Genomic DNA, 22,825 nt, shown 5'->3' on the forward strand with positions numbered 1-22,825 from the left:
CTCCCCCGCCTCCCTCCGTGCCTGTGGCCGGGCTGGAGCCTGACAGGGCCCCGCCCAAGCTCCAGAGCTCCCTCCGCCGCCGGCCGGGCTCCGCGCGCGCGCCGAGTCCTCCCAGCCTGCAGGGGGCGCGGCGTCGCCCTCCCTGCGCCCCGTGCGCTCCGCTCCGCTCTCTGGCCGGCCGCCGCCGCCTCCTCCTCCTCGCCGCGCGCGCGAGCCGCCTTGGCCGGGCCTAGCCCCGCGCAGCCCCGCCCCGCCCGCGGCTCGGCCCCAGGGAACGCGATGGCGGCCTCGGTGTTCTGCTGCCTGCGCTGGTGCGGGGACGGCGGCGCCGGGCACATCCCGCTGAAGGAGATGCCCGCCGTGCAGCTGGACACGCAGCACATGGGTAAGGGGGCGCGCCCCGCCCCGGGCAGGGACCCCCGCCGCAGGTCCCTTTCGCCCCGGCGGCGTGGGGGTGTGAGCTGGGGGTGAATAGTAAGTGTTTCTGGCGCCCCTGGGCTCCGTGGTTATTATTAATGGTAGGGGTGTGGCGCTTTCCCGGCAAATAAGCGGCAAGGTGCCCGTGCTTTGCCTCTTTATATTGTTTTATTATTATTTATTATTTATTATTTTTTAGGTTAGTCTATTGTGCCTGCCGGATGTCTTTAGTTCTGCGTACATGGCAACGTTTAAAAACCGATGTCACAAAGTGATCGTTAAGAGGGCTAGAAAACGATATTTAGAAGACTTCCCCCAAACCCCGAGGGCTGTCCCCACTCAGGTGACCCCATTACGGAAGAAGCCTGGCTGAATCGTTAGGTTTTACAGTCTTTCACAAAGGTCACCAAACGCCGGGTCTGTCAGATCAACAAGGCAGCAGATTCCACCGTTGATTTGCTTTCACAGAGAATGCCCTGTCCGGGCACAGTCAGCCTGAGTATTTATTATTATTTTACATTTATATTGCAGCAGCCCCTAAAGGCCACAGCCAGGTTGGGCCCAATTATGCTAGGCACTGTACAAATATTTGACAAGTGACCGTCCCTCACCAAAGAGCCTACGGTCCAAAGTGATCTTAGTTATATAATTGTGAGGTTATGGCACAAAAATAAATGATCTCTAAGGCACACAGAGCCTAATAAAAGGATATGTCAAAAACAACACCTTGCATTTCATTTGGAAACTAACTGCAATTTCATCGTCTCTGAAGTACTGGTGTAATATGATCCCAGCATGAAAATGTTGCTAAATAACCAGGCAGCAGTATTCTGCTCTAGTTTTAGTTCTAAAGCCAGGACTATAAACTGCTGGTCTACCAGTATGATTATGTTGGTTGGGAAGTGATTTTTTTTTTTGTAACTGACATTGTTAAAGGTGCCTTAAACCTATATAACTTATTATCTTTCCCATATGGGACTAAACTATACCAGTATAAGGGCTTAGCTACACTTGCGAGTTACAGCGCAATAAAGGAGCCCCGGGTGCACTAGCTCACTACCCGTCCACACTGGCAAGGCACATAGAGCGCTCTGACTCCGCGGCTACAGCGAGTGGAATAACGTTTGCTGCGCCCCCGCTGGAGCGCCGTGGCGCCAGTGTGAACGAGGTGTTGCTTTACTGCGCTCTGATCAGCCTCCGGAAATGTCCCATAATCCCCTTAAGTCAAGTGGCCACTCTTGTCATTGTTTGGAATTGGCTGTAGGTATGCGGAAATGCCCTTGAAAGCTCCATTTCTGACAACCGGCTGCTTATCTCCTCCGAGACAAAGCAGCCATTACTGTGGAATGCTGTGTGTGTGAGAGAGAGGCAGGCGGGGGGGGGGGTGTCTGCTGCTGTCTGAATTTACAAGACAACATGCTAACATGCTCTCAGCCCCCCAAAAACCCACTCTCTCTCCCCCCACATACACACAACACACTCCCTTCTCACATTCCACCCCCCCCCACCCCATTTGAAAAGCATGTTGCAGCCACTTGCATGCTGGGATAGCTGCCCATAATGCACCACTCCCAGTGCCGCTGCAAACGTGGCCACGCCAGTGTGCTTGAAGCTGTCAGTGTGGACAGACTGCAGCGCTTTCCCTACTGCGTCCTATAAAGACTGGTTTAACTCAAGGGGCTCTACATCTGCAAGTGTAGCCATGCTCTAAGTTACTGTTATAACTGTGTCCATGCAAGGGTATGTTTGCTGCATTAACTATTTTAGTATAGTTAAAGTGGTACAACTTTTGTGCTAAGACAAGGGTGGAGTGGTCTTCCGCTGTAGTCCTGCGTAAAGGGCATTGCAACAAACCAATTAAGAAAGGCCTACTCCTTGCCAAACAAATATTTAAAAAATCCTCTTGACTAGAAAACATCCAGGCATCCTCAGAAATTATTGGACTGGATTTTGAGGACTTTGACTTATCTGTGCCTATGCTGACAAATGCTTATAAGAGCTTTTGAGCGAAAATCTTCCACGGGAGAGTGTAGTATTTAGCAGAGTTCAATGTTCTGTTCTGTGTGCTGGCAGGTACTTTTTTAAAGGAAGCTCGCAATCAAACCCTTAAAAGGAATCTTACTTATTGATTAATTCTTGGTGACCACAACTCATGAAAAGCCTTCTGCTGAATTTGCCTATTCAGTTCTAGACCAAGAAAAGGAGGTGATTTAGAGAAAGGCATGAGCCCAGCATCCCTTTTCTCTTAGTGAGTGTCTTTCTAATTAAATGATTGTAAGCTATGCTGCTGGGATATTTGAGGAAATGTTGTAATCAACATGCCGCCTTAAAGCCTGAGAGGAGAAATTAAAGAATATAGATTTTAAATAGATGAACTCTAGCTGAAAGATGAACTAGCCTATAAACACATCCTTTCTTTACCTGAAAGCACTGCACAACCTAATTCTGATAGACTAATGGAGCTCTTACTTGGGGTTGAAAGAGAAAATAGTTCTTATTGTTTAGGGGTTTTAGTGGATGTCTCCAAACTTAAAAAAAAAACAATGTTTTTTGAAGTTTGTGTATTTTATTTGTATATGCAGGAACAGATGTCGTCATTGTCAAAAATGGCAGAAGAATATGTGGCACGGGGGGTTGCTTAGCCAATGCACCTTTGCATCAGAACAAGAGTTATTTTGAGTTTAAAATCCAATCCACAGGTTAGTTAGCAAAATTATTTTCTACTTTAGATTGGTATTTGAGATTTGACTACAAGCAGGCAACGCATCTGCACCTTTGGTAATTAAGTGCACTTCATCTTTGGACTACTACAATGAGAAATAACACACTTTACAAATATCAAACTTTTGTAAGACACTAAACTGCCATCTTGTAAGAAAGATTTGTCATTTTTCTATTTTGCTGCTTTGATTTATTAAAAACAACAGTAATTGAAATTACTAGAATTGCCAGTATTAAAACACTACCATGTTTGAACACTTTTGTATATATGTTTTTTCAATAAACCTAATTTAGAGCTACTTTCTGCTAAATTCTTTATTTATATTGCATTATGAGCATGTAAAATACTGTGTACATAGCTCTTGTACTTTTTGTCCAATAATATTTGCTGTCTGTCTACATTTATTTGCTATTTTAGAATGGATCCAGATTCTTCTCCTTTAGCTTCTTGTGGGAATGATTCTGTGCTTAAAAATGCAGCAGAGAACTCGCAGCTTGGGAGTGCGGGGCTTAAATGTGGTTTTAAGCCACCTTTGTGTCCTCCCAGTTCTGGGCTGGTTCTGGGACTGAAGCATCCCCAGCGTAATTTAGACAGCCCCAGGCTGCCGTATGAGCTGCTGCATTGTCTGAAATCACTGGTGTATATATGCTGTGGCATTCCTCCTATGCCAAGGCTTGCAACTGTGTCCTCAGAGACATCCTTTTGGTTATCTTCTGCCGTTCCTTTGCCCCAGGAATCCTCCCCCAGTGAGAACTGCTGCTCTAATCATTTTAGGTGATAACTGGGTCAGAGTGAGGGCTAAGACTTTTACTCCATAACTTTTATTTTGATGGCTCATAAAAGAAAAACGCTGAGATACAGCATGTTTTGGAAGGATATTTTTAAGTCTGTCTCAGCCTAGTGAATGTAATTGCTAATGCTTTTCAAATTAAAATTCACTCATGATATTGCTGTCATTGTGGCACACACCTGGAATATATTCCTTACTCTGTCTGAGATTTCAAAAGAAACAAATAAGTGTTCACAGAATATCATCATCATATTTTCAGGGGTTTGGGGTATTGGAGTTGCAACCCAGAAAGCAAATTTGAATCAAATTCCATTTGGTCGAGATGTGCATAGTTTAGTGATGAGGAATGATGGAGCTCTCTACCACAACAACGAGGAGAAGAACAGGCTGCCGGCAAACAGCCTTCCACAGGAGGGTGACATTGTGGTGAGTTTCCTTAGTTCTTGTTAAGGTAAATTTGTCGCTGTGTCTGAATAGCTCAACAATAGATGTTTCTGGGATTTTCCAAAGCAGCTTTTGCTGTCAGCATTGATGCAAGGCTAAAGGGAATACAGTGAATCCTTGTGAAAGGCTAGCTTTCCATGCAAACAAGAAAATTAAACACAGAATTTTATTGAAGCCCTGAAAAGTGAATATCTGATAAAAGGATTAAACCTATTAAATTGATATGCTTACAGTGCATCAGAAGGTAATATTCAGTAGATATTGAGTTGTAAAAAATGTAGGCTTATTAAATGAGTATTTTTAGTATTTCATACTAAAATCATTATAGAACAATGCAACCCTTCAGAATTGTAATCATTTAGTAAAACATAGTTATGTATTTATCATGAGGTCTTGTGCCAATAATGCACCATAAGTTAGGCATGTTCCTTCCTCACTGTCTTTTCTAATCCACATCATTAGCAGGGGCATAGTTGGAATAGAATTTGGTTCAATACTTTTTGGGGAGTAATGGGTAGAGGAAAGTGCTGTTCAGGGTCAAATATTCCTTACTTTTCTTCTCCCCAACTCTCTCTCCCTTTCATAGATCCCCCCGCCACCACTTTTTCTGGAGAAGTGAGATAGACATGAAGGGGCTCATACCCTCTTGCCTGCCCTCTTGTTCATCAGAAGTACACTGGCCCTTTAAGTGTTTGCTCTTCTAGCCTTTCAGTTCAGCTCCCACTATCCTCAGATCCTTATGCTGTCTTCCTCCTAGGCGTGGCAGCAGGCCCTTAGAGAGTCCAGTCTTCCTGCTACCTCATGGTGTGCAGGAGGAAGGATACCCATTTAGTCTGGTGGGTTTTCCCCTGCAGTCTCACTTCAGTCCTCAAGAGGTTTCTAGTCCTGCTCCTTTGGTGGCTTCATGCCAGTTTACTGCTGATGCAAAGTAATCCTGTGCCTGGATTGCTTATTTCAAGTGTGGCAGGTCAATTAACCACACCTGGGGAGGTAGCTATTCTGTCCCTTTACCCCTTAGTGACTGTGACAGAATGGGTTTTATATACCCCATCACAATAGTGCTTCATTGCTACCCACTGCTACTAGGGTTGATGAATTTGCCTATAAACCTGACGGGGCCGTCACCCATAGAGATCCCAAGCTCTTTGTGACTGGGCTCCCTGCTCAAAGATGTCCCAGAATGCACTGGAGATTGAAATGAGATTGTACCCAGGGAGCACAAGAGCTCTTTGTTGGTCTATGCTTGGTTAGCAGGCAGAGGGAGTGGCCCTAGCAGCCTTGGAAGAAGCTTTGTAGCAAAGGTATTGGGATAAAGGAGTTGTATTTTTAGTCAAGCTGGGATTCAATTTAGAAAAGGGAGAGGAAATTGGAAATTGGAGACTGGAGATAGGGAGAAAAAAATGTTGGAAAGATGAATGAGAGGGACTTGGGAATCTCTATGGCTCATGCTCCCTCTCACGCCTCAACACTTCTAAAATATATTTAAAATTACCCTGTATATTTAAAGGGGTCTACTGTATTACTACTTTTTTAACATTATTAGAATTTTTTTTATATACACGGAAGTGATAAGATTAACATTGTTTCTAATACCAACTTTTTCAATATCTTTTATTAATTGCTGATGTTTGTGAGTTTCATATACATAGATTATTGCCAGGTATCTGAAGTTTAAAAAAAAATCCCCTGCTTAGGTGGCTTGCTTGGGAGAGAATCTTGCTGTGTTGCAGTCTCTTTAAAGGCTCACTCAAACTATTTAGTCTGCAAAGCTGAAGTTAAAACACTTGAAGGATAATAAGTAACAAATGCATTACTTTGCTAACTGCTTGAGCTCTGTAGATTCACAATTTGAGCTAAGTTGGTTAGCTTCTGTTCGTCAAATAAGTCGATTGTTATTACTGCTGTCCCCTGATTGGATAAGCCTGCAAGCACTTTTGGTGCTTGCGAGTTCAAATATAATTAAATATTCTTAATTATTGACTTTTTAAGTGTCCAGAAAAATGGTCTAGTGAGTTCTTTTAGGAGACTGTGGTTTATGCCATCGTATTAGAAACTGCCCATTGTGTTCAGCTAGATTAGCTGTAAAAAGAAATAGTTGTAAGCATTCTCACGTATATCAACTTGATGATCTTATGTTAACATTTCCTATTTTGCCTTATAGGGTATTACATATGACCATGTAGAATTAAATGTATATTTAAATGGAAAGAATATGCATTGTCCAGCTTCAGGAATCAGAGGGACTGTCTATCCTGTAGTATATGGTAAGTTGGGTTCTCAAACTTTTTCAGTGTGGTCAATCTTAATAGCAATATTCTCTCAAACCACCTATTTGTTTTAGTCCTGTGAATATTGTATTATTGGGATTCTGGCTGCCAGACACCACATTGGTTAGAATGGGAGAACAGACTTTTGTTAGGTAGCTAATATGTCATCTTCCCATTGCTTTGGAAATGGAGTTACAGTGGAGAGAATTTAGACTTCGGGAGTAGGTAGCTTTCATAAACAGTCTACTTGCTGCAGCAGGGACTTGGGCACCCTGGTCTGTACTTTTTTTTTAAACTTCCTCCTCCTTTCTCCATGCCTAATCCCACACCACTGAAGTTTTAGGCTTCGGTGTGAGGTGACTTTTTATTGCCAGACTCCCTCTCCTGTCATCATCTTTCAAGAGCTGACATAAATTCCCAAGAATTTCCATGCTTCACAATGGATTAGTTTATTGCTATAACACCTGATGATTTGCAAATTACATTCAGGTGACACCTCCATGTTACAAATTACAAGTAATAAAACCCTTAATTTAATGCTATGTATTCATAGGCATCTGAAAGGAGAAATTGCTCTCAACCATTTAATTTATCGATGTTTCAGACCAGAATCTTAGAGATTTTTAAAATAAACTCAGTACAGAAGTTAAATGATGTCATGTATGGGAACTTATAACACAAGTCAAATTCAAAGTTGCTTCCTTCAGCAGCTGAACCCCAGGCACATCTGCACAAATATTAAAGTGTAAAGTCAACACACACATAACACAAGATAGTACTTGTGAGCTCAGTTAAGGCTGCTGTGGGAAAAGCCAAATATCTTGACTTCAGGATATCTAAATTCTTGACCAAAATATATTTGGTTTTGTTGTTCTTTCTTTCTTTTTTTGGGGGGGAGGGGGTTGGAATTGGAATTGATATACTGCTGTCACATGAGGTGTGGCTTAGAGGAATGTTTCTTTTAAAGACTCATTAAATGGATCTGATTTTTCTGATGAGCAGTGCTACACTATGAAGTATACTTCACTAAAGCTGCCTGTGAAGTATTGCTGCAGTTAATGATCTGTCAGAATTTCCTTTTTAATCCTCTAATACTCCACCTAGAATTAGGCAGAAAGTCTCGTGGCAATATTATTGTTTTGAATGGTTTATCTTTAAAATCCAGGTGTCTAAAAATAACAGTCAAGCAGGGTTCTGATGTCCTAACCTCAGCAGATGGCTTGGCACCAAGCAGGGGAATGGGAAGCATGTCATAGAGATGCGTCCTCTTTCATGTCTCACCATTACCATGTTTGGCCTGTGGGCTTCCAAAGTAGTGGAGGGGGAAATGAGGGCCCTAGAAGTTGAGGAGAGTTGCTTTAAGGCTTATTAGCACTCTCAGTAAAATAAATAGCAAAACTTTCACTGATTTCAGTGAAGTCTTTTGCAAATTTAAGTATTCTGTAGGAAATAAACATGATTTGGCCTGCTTGATTGTAGTCTAGGATCTTTTCTACAGATTAACCAAGAAGATCTTATTTGTCTTTACTGCATGTATGTTACTGATATATTGGTGAATATCCTTTGTGTTTCAGTTATTGTGGACACACAATGTATTGATGTATATAATCTAATTTGGTGTCATGTATAGTCAAAATAAATGCTGTTCTCCTCTAATTATTTTTCTCTTTGCTTCTGTCCTACAGTTGATGACAGTGCCATCTTGGATTGTCAGTTCAGTGAATTTTATCACACTCCTCCAACAGGGTTTGAAAAAATACTCTTTGAGCAGCAAATCTTCTGAACATCTTCGTACTGAAAACTTGCACCCCTACACTGTTATAAAGCCTTTGCCATCTTAAATAAAGCTTCACGTTTACCTGTAGGAAACACATCTGTATTTTTTAGTAAAGTACTTGTGACTGTTGTCTGAAGAACCAAAGTGTTAACTGCAACACCAGAGAATTGTGTTACAAATGGTAGATTTTGACAACTGTTTTGTGATGTGAAAATCAGTGTTTTGGGGCAGTTTTCTGATTTGTATTTGATGTAAATGGAAACTAAAGGGTATAATTGCCACAGTATTAAATGAACTTTTGGTTTCAATTTGAGCTTTATAAAGGGAATAATTCATATGCGTGACAGTGTGTTTCCATAAAGGTACAGGGATAGATAGTTGTCTCGTGATTTTTCCTGTTCCTTCCCACTCAGAAGTTATGTACCTTGTAAAAAGAGAGCACTGTGCTAATAGTCTGTTTGGATTGCTATGTCCTTGTTCTGCACAATGACTAATGATACGATTGGCAGCTAGATTTTGTTTTTTCTTTTGAAACTTGTAACCTACCCATTTCTAGTTGTTAAACAGCTAATATTCCTCTTGACTTTAGATAAATCTCATAGCTTTTCATTTGCTTTAAGTGTGACAGAATACTTTTTAGTAACAGTCAAAGCATTATTTTGTTGTAAAAAAGCAAACCTAAACACCAGATGTATTTATGAAGACCATCATGCTGTTTTACTCTGGTGGCAGAGTAGGTACAGATTATTTAATTGTGATGTATACAATGGCAGGGATGGTATGTTGGATATTACGATGAAGCTTTACATCTAAACTGTAAATCAGATTCTTTATGGAATATTTTATTTAAATGTTTTTTTTCTGGAACCAGTAATAAAATGAATAATGGTTAACATGCTCTTCTAAAACGTGATTCCGATAACTATAAAAGATCAGGTGATGCTTTCCTTGTCATGTATGCAGTATGCTTGTCATGTATGCAGTATGCACCTTTTCATATTTTTTGCAAAGAAAACCTTTTTGTATATCCTGGTGTGTGTGTGTGTGTTAAGAACTTTTTGTAAGATTTTTTTTTTTTTGGCTGTCCATGGACTAACGCATTTATATGATGAGTGAATGCTGTGATGCCTTTAAATATTTGAGGTTCTTTTATTCTGAACTTTTCAAATACAGCTGACTTTCTCTGAGCCTTTCTTTCACTTCATAATTTTCTATATTTGTTTAAAGACTTCTCCTTGGCCTCAAAGGCCCAGCGTTTCCTTTACCATGCTGTGATCTCCCAGTGCTGAAATTGACACAGCAACAGATGATGCCATAAGGCCTAGCTCATATCTAGAGCACGATGCCTCTTCAATAGTATAGTATAAGATTAGGAATATTTGGGGATTGGGGTGAGAATGGAGAGAGTTAATGCTCTTCCCCTGAAACTTGCAATATTAGCCACTGTTGGAGGCAAGTTCCAGGCCATGTGGAACGTTCTTTTAGGGCATGACTATGTCTTTGTGCCATATATCAGCTGAGACAAATCATGATGCTTCTGCAATCAAATTTGTCCACTCTTGAAATTAGAAAGGAATCTATGGGGGGGGGGGTTTGAATTTCCCTTCTTGATGCTTCTCCTTTAGTAATGTCTCCGTGGTCCTTTGTGCCATGTGAAAGAATAGGAAGATGAAATGAAAGCACTTGATATGGAATTAAACTTGCTGGTATTTTTTGGGGAAGGGAGAAGTATTTAAAGAAATTATAACCACTGTATCTAACTTCAAAGAACAAATAACTAAAAAATGTGTTTTTAATTTATTAAAGAATACTTAACATACAGGAAGCTGCCATCCTGAGTCTGATGTAGAGTAAGACAGAATCCAGGTCCTGTTTGAAAGCACAGAGAAGACAGTGGTCTTCAAAATTGTAAATTCTACTTTTAAAATGTTTTGATAAATGTAAGTGTTTAAATCAGTTGTTAAATTATCCAAAAAAATTTAAGACCTTACTCTTACATCTTAGGAAGTTGCTGATTTCCCGTTATTTTAAATGGGATGTGAATTTTCTGTCCTATTGCACATTATGGCTTTCCTCCTCTTATAAAATAACACATTGAGAGTCACTTGAGTACCATATGAAGTAATGGAGAACATTGCATTTACTGTTTGTGAATCTGTCAATATGTAGAAAGCATGCACTTTTTACCTGCTAACGATAATCTTAAAGTACTTTGAAAAAGTGGATGATACTGTTCACCCATTTTACAGGTGAGAAAAGAGGCACAGAGATTAAATGACTTGGCCAACATCTCATAGCAAGTCAGTTGAAGACCTAGAAATAGAAGGATGCTTCCAGTCCTATGCCTTGTCCAGTGGAATGGGCTGTAATGGACGCCTCTAAAAATTGCTCTGGTAATCAATTTTTAATAATAGAGTTAGCTAAATATTTACCAAGTAGTAAAGGTGTTAACCAGAAAGAATCATCATTGTTTTTAATTGGAAGTGTTAAGGCTTTTCCATTAATTATTGTTTGCACCCGTGTTTGTTTAACCTTTGAATGTTCAGACATAGGCAGCCTGCTGTAGCAATGTGTAACAGTTTATGCTGTACGTTTTCTGGTCCTTGGCAGCAAAATTTGCAGTTGATAGGTCTGTGCATCAACTACTAAATAGGCTTGCCAGAGCATGTAATCCAGTTTGCATGTTTATCAGCAGCATTCTTATTTATACAGTACGATGGCTGTGTATGGTATTTTGCAGATAAATAAAATAAGGCTCCTATTTCAAGGATCTTAAAATCCAAATTAGGCCGCATAAAGTTAGGAAGGACGAATGAGGAGAGGGTTGGGAGGACATAGATTGTAACAGTGTATATCGGGAGATATCAATGTTAAGTATGATGATCAAGATCTGATGCAGTTGTTTGCAGTGAATAATTCAATTAATTGAACCCTTGTTACTGTTGGTAAATTATCCATGATCTGATTTTCACAAGTTTACTCATTATTCAATGAAAAGTTTATGCAAACAAACTTCAGCCTCTATGGGCCGTCAAAGAAGAATTTGTTGTTCATGCTGTTCAGTGGGTCTTTCGAGTCCCATGAATGCTTCTACTCCCAGATCCATACAGAGCCTTCAAAGATGGCTTTGCAAACCCTCTGGTGATGATGCTCATGTGAATATATACCTGAATGAGAGCATATGCAATATTTTCCCTTTATGCAGACTTGCTTTGCAACAAAAAAGAAGGAAAAGAGATCTGAATATGATTGATGTGAATGCTTGAATTTTATTCTAATGAATGTTTATATTATTGCGGTGTTATTTCAGCTCTCTTATCCATCCACACTGTGTTGATTCCTCTTTTCATAGCTGCAATTGATTAAACTGGAGGTTGAGATTACAGAAATTCACAAGAGAACACACTACTCCTCTGTACTTGTATTCTTCTGCATTTCTTTACATATCAGCTCACTGTAGACTGGGCAAAATCACAAATTATCCAGATTCATATGCATTTTTGATCTACCTACAACTGTAGTTGCCATTCCTTTTGGCTTTGTATTAACTAAAAATTTAATTTAAATTTACATTTCCTTTAGTTTGTTTACAAAAATGTTGAAGAATAGCTGCAGTTTTGAAGTGAGGATTCATTAGATAATATTTTGGCCAACCTAAGATTGTGGAATCCCACGTAGCTGGAGCTTTCATCTGGCATTTATTGATCAGATTTTATACCTTGACCACTTTCTCCGGCGTTCACTCTGCTGACTTGCCTATGACAAGCAATTTTCACCAACTCATCTACATTTTGCCAAAGTTTATTTTGGCCCAGATACCTGTGTATTTTTGGCATAAAATACTCCCAAACAAAACTAGTGCAACAGTTATCCATGATAACATTTTTTCACTGATGAAAAGAACCCAAGTTATCCAATTCCAAGTTCAGATATTTTAAGGCTGAAGGGAATTAGATTTCCCAGCAACAGAAGTTTTAACATGTTTTGCTCGCCAATTGTACTGGAGCATCTAAGAAATATGACTCAATCTTTGTTTCTTGCAGCTAAGAGCTCTTTTCTGCTGAACTGCCAGACTTTTCCATGGAAGTGACTTGGCATCCACTCTTGCTTACACTGTGAATATAATCTTGAGTTAGACTGTGTGCACAATTCAACCATATTATAATTTTCCTTAACTTGTACTGGAAGTAGAGAGCAGTGACATTAGATTTATTTATACAGCGTCTCATAAGAATGGCCATACTGGGTCAGACCAAAGGTCCATCTAGCCCAGGATCCTGTCTTCCGACAGTGGCCAATGCCAGGTACCCCAGCGGGAATGAACAGAACAGGTAATCATAAAGTGATCCATTTCCTGTCGCTCATTCCCAGCTTCTGGCAAACAAAGGCTAGGGACACCATCCGTGCCCATCCTGGCTAATAACCATTGATGGACCTATCCTCCATGAATTTATCTAGTGCAGGGATCAGCAACCTTTGGTACACAGCCCGCCAGGGTAAGCCCCCTGGCGGGCCAGGCTGGTTTGTTTACCTGCTGCGTCCGCAGGTTCGGCCAATCACAGCTCCCAGTGGCCTGGAGAGGCGAACCATGGCCAGTGGGAGCTGCGATTGGCCGAACCTGCGGAAACGGCAGGTAAACAAACTGGCCCGGCTCGCGAGGGGGCTTACCCTGGCGGGCCGTGTACCAAAGGTTGCCGATCCCTGATCTAGTGCTTTTTTGAACCCTGTTATAGTCTGGGCCTTCGCAACATCCTCTGGCAAAGAGTTCCACAGGTTGACTGTGCATTGTGTGAAGAAATATTTCCTTTTGTTTGTTTTAAACCTGCTGCCTATTAACTTCATTTGGTGACCCCTCGTTCTTGTGTTATGAGAAGGAGTAAATAACACTTCCCTATTTACTTTCTCCACACCAGTCATGATTTTATAGACCTCTATCATATCCCCCCTTAGTCGTCTCTTTTCCAAGCTGAAAAGTCCCAGTCTTATTAATCTCTCCTCATACAGAAGCCGTTCTATACCCCTAATCATTTTTCTTGCACTTTTTCCAATTCCAATATAGTTTTTTTGAGATGGGGCAACCACATCTGCATTATTCAAGGTGTGGGCGTACCATGGATTTATATAGAGGCAATATGATATTTTCTGAGTTATTATTTATCCCTTCCTTAATGATTATCAACATTCTGTTAGCTTTTTTTAACTGCCGCTGTGCATTGAGTGGATGTTTTCAGAGAACTATCCACAGTGACTCCAAGATCTTTCTTGAGTGGTAACAGCTAATTTAGACCCCATCATTTTATATGTATAGTTGGGATTATGTTTTCCAATGTGTATTACTTTGCAGATGAAATTAAGTGTTAATAAATGCAATTTTGTTGCCCAGTCACCCAGTTTTGTGAGATCCTTTTGTAGTTCTTTGCAGTCTGCCTGGGACTTAACTACCTTGAGTAGTTTTGTATCATCTGCAGATTTTTCCACCTCACTGTTTACCCCTTTTTCCAGATCATTTATGAATATGTTGAATAGGACTGGTCCCAGAAGAGACCCCTGGGGGACACCACTATTTACCTCTCCCCATTCTTAAAATTGACCATTTATACCTACCCTTTGTTTCCTATTTTTTCACCAGTTACCAATCCATGAGAGGACCTTCCTTCTGACCCCATGACAGCTTACTTCGCTTAAGAGCCTTTGATGAGGGACCTTGTCAAAAGCTTTCTGAAAATCATCTGAAGTGTGTCTCATACTAAAATGCTGGAACTTCAGAAGATAATGGCTATTCATGAGAGATTTCAAGGGACTATGTTCCTTGAATCTTCTTATACCACAGCCCATCTCACTGATCACAGCGAAGGACATCAAATGTCTAAGCAGCTCTTCTTCCTTGTGACTAAGGGTATGTCTACACTATGAAATTAGGTCAATTTTATAGAAGTCGATCTTTAGAAAGCAATTTTATACAGTCGATCATGTATGTCCCCACTAAGCGCAGTAGGTTGGTGGAGTGCATCCTCAGTACTGTAGCTAACATTGACTCACAGAGTGGTGCACTGTGGGTAGCTATCCCACAGTCCCCGCTGCCCACTGGAATTCTGGGTTAAGCTCCCAATGCCTGATGGGGCAAAAACATGGTCACAGGTGATTTTGGGTACATGTCGTCTGTCTCCTCTCCCTCCCTCCCTCCTTGAAAGCAACGGCAAACAATCGTTTTGTGCCTTTTTTCCTGGGTTACCCATGCAGATGCCATAGCATGGCAAGCATGGAGCGCGCTGAGCTCAGCGCTGCTGTTGTGAGCATTGTAAACACCTTGCACATTATCCTGCAGTTTGTGCAGAACCTGGCTAGGAACTGCCAGCACGAGGACAATTGTGAGGAGAACATGGACACAGACATTCCTGAAAGCACGGGATGTGGCAATTGGGACATCATGGCAGCAGTGGGGCAGGTTGATACAGTAGAACCCCGATTCTGAGCCCGGCAAACAAACACAGACTGGTGGGACCGCATAGTGTTGCAGGTATGCAATGATTCCCAGTGGCTGCGAAACTTTTGCATGCGTAATGCCACTTTCATGGAACTTGTGAGTTGCTTTCCCCCATCCTGAAGCACAGGGATACCAAGATGAGACCTGCCATGACAGTTGAGAAGCAAGCGGTGATAGCCCTGTGGAAGCTTGCGATACCTGACTGCCACCAGTCAGTCGGGAATAAATTCGGAGTGAGCAAATCTACCATGGGGACTGCTGTGATCCAAGTAGCTAAGCCAATCAGTGACGTTCTGCTAACAAGGGTAGTGACTCAGGGAACCCCATCATAGCAAAGCCATCCACTATGACCTGCACATTTCCCAAACTGTGGTGGGGCGATAGACTGAACGCATATCCCTATCTTGGCACCGGACCGCCTTGCCAACCAGTACATAAATCACAAGGGGTACTTCTCAATGGTGCTGCAAGCACTGGTGAATCACAGAGGACTTTTCACCGACATCAACATGAGATGGGTGGGAAAGGTGCATCTTTAGGAACTCCAGGCTGTTTGAAAAGCTGCAAGAAGGGATTTTCTTCCCAGACCAGAAAATTACCGTTGGGGATGTTGAAATGCCAATAGTTATCCTTGGGGACCCAGAACATAAGAATGGCCATACTGGGTCAGACCAAAGGTCCATCTAGCCCAGTATCCTGTCTACCGACAGTGGCCAATGCCAAGTGCCCCAGAGGGAGTGAACCTAACAGGTAATAATCTAATGATCTCTCTCTTGCCATCCATCTCCATCCTCTGACAAACAGAGGCTAGGGACACCAATCCTTACCCATCCTGGCTAATAGCCATTAATGCACTTAACCTCCATGAATTTATCCAGTTCTCTTTTAAACCCTGTTAGGGTTTAAAACCTCCTCAGGAAAGGAGTTCCATAGGTTGACTGTGCGCTGTGTGAAGAAGAACTTCCTTTTATTTGTTTTAAACCTGCTACCCATTAATTTCATTTGGTGGTCCCTAGTTCTTATATTATGGGAACAAGTAAATAACGTTTCCTTATTCACTTTCTCCACACCACTCATGATTTTATATACCTCTATCATATCCCTCCTTAGTCTCCTCTTTTCCATGCTGAAAAGTCCTAGCCTCTTTAATCTCTCCTCATATGGGACCCATTCCAAACCCCTAATCATTTTAGTTGCCCTTTTCTGAACCTTTTCTAATGCCAGTATATCTTTTTTGAGATGAGGGGACCACATCTGTACGCAGTATTCAAGTTGTGGGTGTACCATGGATTTATATAAGGGCAATAAGATATTCTCCATCTTATTCTCTATCCCTTTTTTAATTATTCCTAACATCCCGTTTGCTTTTTTGACTGCCGCTGCACACTGCTTGTACGTCTTTAGAGAACTATCCACGATGACTCCAAGATCTTTCTCCTGATTAGTTGTAGCTAAATTAGCCCCCATCATATTGTATGTATAGTTGGGGTTATTTTTTCCAATGTGCATTACTTTACATTTATCAACATTAAATTTCATTTGCCATTTTGTTGCCCAATCACTTAGTTTTGTGAGATCTTTTTGAAGTTCGTCACAGTCTGCTTTGGTCTTAACTATCTTGAGCAGTTTAGTATCATCTGCAAACTTTGCCACCTCACTGTTTACCCCTTTCTCCAGACCATTTATAAATAGGTTGAATAGGATTGGTCCTAGGACTGACCCTTGGGGAACACCACTAGTTACAGCTCTCCATTCTGAAAATTTACCGTTTATTCCTACTCTTTGTTCCCTGTCTTTTAACCAGTTCTCAGTCCATGAAAGGATCTTCCCTCTTATCCCATGACAGCTTAACTTATGTAAGAGCCTTTGATGAGGGACCTTCTCAAAGGCTTTCTGGAAGTCTAAGTACACTATGTCCACTGGATCCCCCTTGTCCACGTTTGTTGACCCCCTCAAAGAACTCTAATAGATTAGTAAGACATGATCTCTCTTTACAGAAACCATGTTGACTTTTGTGCAACAATTTATGTTCTTCTATGTGTCTGACAATTTTATTCTTTACTATTGTTTCAACTAATTTGCCCGGTACTGATGTTAGACTACCAGTCTGTAATTGCCAGGATCGCCTCTAGAGCCCTTCTTAAATATTGGCGTTACATTAGCTATCTTCCAGTCATTGGGTACAGTAGCTGATGTAAAGGGCAGGTTACAAACTATAGTTAACAGTTCCGCAATTTCACATTTGAGTTCCTTCAGAGCTCTTAGGTGAATGCCATCTGGTCCCAGTGACTTGCTACTGTTAAGTTTCTCAATTAATTCCAAAACCTCCTCTAGTGACACTTCAGTCTGTGACAATTCCTCAGATTTGTCACCTACAAAAGACGCCTCAGGTTTGGAAATCTCCCTAACATCCTCAGCCGTGAAGACTGAAGCAAAGAATTCATTTAGTTTCTCTGCGATGACTTTATCGTCTTTAAGTGCTCCTTTTGTATCTCGATCGTCCAGGGGCCCCACTGGTTGTTCAGCAGGCTTCCTGCTTCTGATGTACTTAAAAAACATTTTGTTACTACCTTTTGAGTTTTTGTCTAGCTGTTCTTCAAACTTCTTTTTGGCTTTTCTTATTACATTTTTACATTTAATTTGGCAGTATTTATGCTCCTTTCTATTTGCCTCACAAGGATTTGACTTCCACTTTTTAAAAGATGCCTTTTTATCTCTCACTGCTTCTTTTACATGGTTGTTAAGCCACGGTGACTCTTTTTTAGTTCTTTTACTGTGTTTTTTAATTTGGGGTACACATTTAAGTTGAGCCTCTATTATGGTGTCTTTGAAAAGTGTCCATGCAGCTTGCAGGGATTTCACTCTAGTCACTGTACCTTTTAATTTCTGTTTAACTAACCTCCTCATTTTTGCATAGTTTCCCTTTCTGAAATGAAATGCCACAGTGTTGGGCTGTTGAGGTGTTCTTCCCACCACAGGAATGTTAAATGTTGTTATATTATGGTCACTATTTCCAAGCGGTCCTGTTATAGTTTCTTCTTGGACCAGATCCTGCGCTCCACTCAGGACTAGATCGAGAGTTGCCTTTCCCCTTGTGGGTTCCTGTACCAGCTGCTCCAAGAAGCAGTCATTTAAAGTATCGAGAAATTTTGTCTCTGCATTTCGTCTTGAGGTGACATGTACCCAGTCAATTTGGGGATAATTGAAATTCCCCACTATTATTGAGTTTTTTATTTTGATAGCCTCTCTAATCTCCCTTAGCATTTCATCATCACTATCACTGTCCTGGTCAGGTGGTCGATAATAGATCCCTACTGTTCTATTCTTATTAGAGCACGGAATCCACAGAGATTCTATGGAACGTGTGGATTCATTTAAGGTTTTTATTTCATTTGATTCTACATTTTCTTTCACATATAGTGCCACTCCACCCCCACCCCCGACCTATTCTGTCCTTCCGATATATTTTGTACCCCAGAATGATTGTGTCCCATTGATTGTCCTCACTCCACCAGGTTTCTGTGATGCCTATTATATCAATATCCTCCTTTAACATGAGGCACTCTAGTTCACCCATCTTATTATTTAGACTTCTAGCATTTGTGTACAAGACTTTAAAAACTTGTCACTGTTTATTTGTCTGCCCTTTTCTGATGTGTCAGATTCTTTATGTGAATGTTTCTCATCTGATCTGGCCCATATTTTTGTCCTCTTTCATCCGCTCCTCCTGACTAAAACCTAGAGACTCTCTATCAATAGACTCTCCTCTAAGAGAAGTCTCTGTCCGATCCACGTGTGCCTCTGCAGCAATCGGCTTTCCCCCATCTCTTAGTTTAAAAGCTGCAGCCTTTTTAATGTTAAGTGCCAGCAGTCTGGATCCACTTCGGTTTAGGTGGAGCCCATCCTTCCTGTATAGGCTCCCCCTATCCCAAAAGTTTCCCCAGTTCCTAATAAATCTAAACCCCTCCTCTCTACACCATCGTCTCATCCACGCATTGAGACTCTGAAGCTCTGCCTGCCTACCTGGCCCTGCACGTGGAACTGGAAGCATTTCTGAGAATGCCACCATAGAGGTCCTGGATTTCAGTCTCTTTCCTAGCAGCCTCAAGTTGGCCTCCAGGATGTCTCTCCTTCCCTTCCCTATATCATTGGTACCTCCATGTACCACGACCACTGGCTCCTCCCCAGCACTACACATAAGTCTATCTAGATGCCTGGAGAGATCTGCAACCTTCGCACCAGGCAGACAGGTCACCATACGGTTCTCCCGGTCATCACAAACCCAGCTATCTATGTTTCTAATGATCGAATCTCCCATTACTAACACCTGCCTTTTCCTAATGACTGGAGTTCTCTCACACTGAGGTTACCTCTCTGGGGGAGGGGACACCCCAACATCATCTGGAAGGAGGGTCCCCACTATGGGAAGGTTTCCCTCTGTTCCCATTGACTGCTCTCCTTCTCTGGGCCTTTCATCCTCGTTAACAGCGCAGGGGCTGTCTGACTGGAGGTGGGACAAATCTACAGTGTCCTGGAAAGCCTCATCAGCATACCTCTCTGCCTCCCTTAGCTCCTCCAATTCCACCACCCTGGCCTCCAAAGTCTGTACACGGTCTCTGAGGGCCAGGAGCTCCTTGCACCGAATGCACACATACCCCACCCGCCCACAGACAGGGCAGGTAATCATACATGCTACAATGAGCGCAATAAACAGGATAGCCCCCACTCTGCTGCTGGGCTTCTACCTGCATTTTCTCCTACAGTTACCTAGGTTAATGATAGGAGTTGTGTTTAAATCAAGACGTTTTGATTATAGTTTAGTGTAAAGGTTTTAAAGAATGTCAAGTGTACCTTGCCTCCTTCCCAACTCCCTCTCGAAACTCACCTGTTAGTGGCCCCTATTCACAAAGCTGCCTGATTGCTTGCTCACTGCTTTATAGAGCCCTGGCCTCCTTGGTAGCCCCGCCCCCCGACTAAGGCTCAGCCAATGAACAGAGGCTTCTAGATTTCAAACCTTGTTTAGAAGCTCACAGCTTCCAACTGCCGGCCACAGCACACGGTCCTTCCAACAAACAAACAGACAGACAGACAAACACAAGCTCAGCACACATGTAACCCCAAAACTCAAACACACACTACAGACAGCCACTTACCCCAAGGGTCCCGTATTTGCTCGTCCTTCACCTGGAGAACTCCCTCTCGAAACTCCCTGTTAGCGGCCCCTGGTTGCTCCCTGTTCGCAGCCTACCCCTTGCTCTCATGGCTCATGAAGCCATACACAGGCAGCCTGGACAATAGTAAGGAGCAGTTCAACTATAGGCTGAGCAAGTGCAGAATGGGGTAGAATGTGCCTTTGGAAGTTTAAAAGCTCACTGGCGCTGTTTGCTGACTAGGTCAGACCTCAACACAATCAATATTCCCATTGTTATTTCTGCTTGCTGTGTGCTCCATAATATCTGTGAGAGTAAGGGAGAGACGTTTATGGTGGGGTGGGAGGTTGAGGCAAATTGCCTGGAGGCCAATTTTGAACAACCAGACACCAGGGCGGTTAGAAGAGCACAGCTAGGCGTGCTGCTCATCAGAGAGGCTTTGAAAAACGGGTTCATGACTGGCCAGGCTACCGTGTGACAGTTGTATGTGTTTCTCCTTAATGCAAAACCGCCCCCTTTGTTGAATTTACTTCCCTGTAAACAAATCACCCTCCCCCCTTTGACTACAGCTGGCAAAGGAAATAAAGTCCCTATTGTTTTGAATCTATGTATTCTTTATTTATTAAAAAAAAAAAAAGTGAGATCACTGACAAGGTATCCCAGGTGGGGTGGGGAAGGAGGGAAGGACAAGGCCACATTGCTTATTATAGCCACACTACAAAACAAAGCTGTTTGAATGACAGCCTTCTGTTGCTTAGGCCATCCTCTGGAGTGGAGTGGCTGGGTGTCCGGAGCCTCCCCTCCTTACCCCCGCCCCCACATTCTTTGGCATCTGGGTGAGGAGGATATGGAACTTGGTGAGGAGGGCAGGCCATTATACAATGGATGCAGCAGGGGTTTGTGTTCTTGTTGCCTTTCCTGCTGCTCCACCAGATGCCTGATCATGTCCGTTTGCTCCCCCATTAGCCTCAGCATCTCCTCCTGCGTATCTGATCATGCTCACTGAATACTTTCCTGGCCTCTGCCACCGAATGCCTCCATGCATTCAGCTGTGCCCTATCAGTGTGGGAGGACTGCATGAGCTCGGAAAACATGTCATCGCGAGTGCGTTTTTTTCATCTTCTAATCTGTGATAACCTCAAGGATGGAGTTGATACGGGGAGCATAGAAACATTTGCACCTGCAGGGGGGATAAAAAGGGAGAGTAAAATTTAAGATGATACATTTCTGAGAACAAAAGGGAGATTCTTTCACAGTGAATCAAGCAATTCACAACAGACAGCACATGTGCTTTAGGTACAAGGTCGCATTTTGCCTTTTGTATTGAGCGCCTGCCAGTATGGTGACACATCACACATGGCTGGGCAACAGAATTCGGTTTCCAGGCAGCCATGGTAAGCCATGGTTATGTGGGGTTGGCTTCTTCCACCTTCATAACATGTGGGAATGGTTTCAAACTGCAGCGCCCTCCTTTCCCATAGCAAGCAATGCTAGTTGGTTTGCCATTTAAAAGGAGGGGCTGCGGTTTTGGGGTGGATGTGCAGCACACCCTTCCCCCCACCACGTAGCTATTCTCCAGGATGATTCGTTTTAGTCAAGCGCAAACAGACCAGCATGCACGGGGTCCTTTTACTGTTCCCTTACAAAAATTCTCGTATTTCAACCAGGTGACCATGAATGATATCACTCTCCTGAGGCTGACACAGAAAGATAAAGACCAAATGTTGCATGAATGCAACCAAAACCCAGGACCATTCGCTGCCATGCTTTGTGCTGCAGTGACTCCAGACTACTTGCTACTGGCTTGGCGTGGGAAAGTGTCCTACTCTGGAGGACGAAATAAGGCAGCCCTTCCCAGAAACCTTCTGCAAAGGCTTTCAGAGTACCTCCAGGAGAGCTTCATGGAGATGATTCCCTCTCCATCCCCAGACACGTTAACAGACTTTTCCAGTAGCTATATTGGCCATGAATGCATCCCAATTCTTCAGGGAAAATCAAACATTAAACACTATTGCTTTTAACCCCTGTAGTTTAGTTACAAATGTGCACTCACCAGAGGTGCCTTCTCCGCCTTCAGGGTCTGGGAAACTGCCTTGGGAGGGTATTGGCTCCAGGGTGATGAAAAGGTCCTGGCTGCCGGGGAGAATGGATTCTCCGCTTGCCTGCTGCGCATTCTCCTCCGCCTCTTCCTCATCCACAAAATCCTCCTCCGTGTTGCGTGAGACTTCCCCCTTGCAGGTGTCCACAGACAGTGATGGGGTACTGGTAGGGTCCCCCCCTAGAATGGTATGCAGCTGATCATAAAAGTGGCATGTATGGGGCTCTGTCCCGGAACAACCATTTGCCTCCTTTGTCTTGTAGTATGCTTGCGTGAGCTCATTAACTATCACACAGCACTGCTGTGTGTTCCTGGTGTAGATTTTGGCAAATATATTAGCATTTCTTCTTTTTGATCAGAGTTCTGCCTGCACAGATTCTTCTCCCCATACAGCAGTCAGATCCAGTGTCTCCCGTTCACTCCATGCTGGAGCTCGTTTGCAATTCTGGGACTGCATGGTCACCTGTGCTGCTGAGCTCGCCATGCTGACCAAACAGGAAATGAAATTCAAAAGTTCCCAGGGCTTTTCCTGTGTACCTGGCTAGTGCATTGGAGTTGAAAGTGCTGTCCAGGGCAGTCACATTGGAGCAAACCGGGATAGCTCCCGGAGGCCAATACCGTCGAATTGCACAACTCCATCTGCACTACCCCAAATTCAACCCAAGAAGGTCAATTT

The 22,825-nt window shown here is 42.6% G+C and overlaps 1 protein-coding gene across 1 annotated transcript; it reads left to right on the forward strand.

Moving 5' to 3' along the window:
- Positions 1-216: 216 nt before the first annotated feature.
- Positions 217-9,299, forward strand: SPRYD7 (SPRY domain containing 7). Its single transcript, XM_074960484.1, has 5 exons — positions 217-385; positions 3,000-3,116; positions 4,189-4,355; positions 6,535-6,637; positions 8,326-9,299. The coding sequence occupies exons 1-5, from the start codon at positions 280-282 to the stop codon at positions 8,421-8,423; spliced, it is 591 nt and encodes a 196-aa protein (XP_074816585.1). The 5' UTR covers positions 217-279; the 3' UTR covers positions 8,424-9,299.
- Positions 9,300-22,825: the final 13,526 nt, after the last annotated feature.

The sequence above is a fragment of the Natator depressus genome, chromosome 1 (genome assembly GCF_965152275.1).
Source record: "Natator depressus isolate rNatDep1 chromosome 1, rNatDep2.hap1, whole genome shotgun sequence".
Lineage (NCBI taxonomy): Eukaryota > Metazoa > Chordata > Testudines > Cheloniidae > Natator > Natator depressus.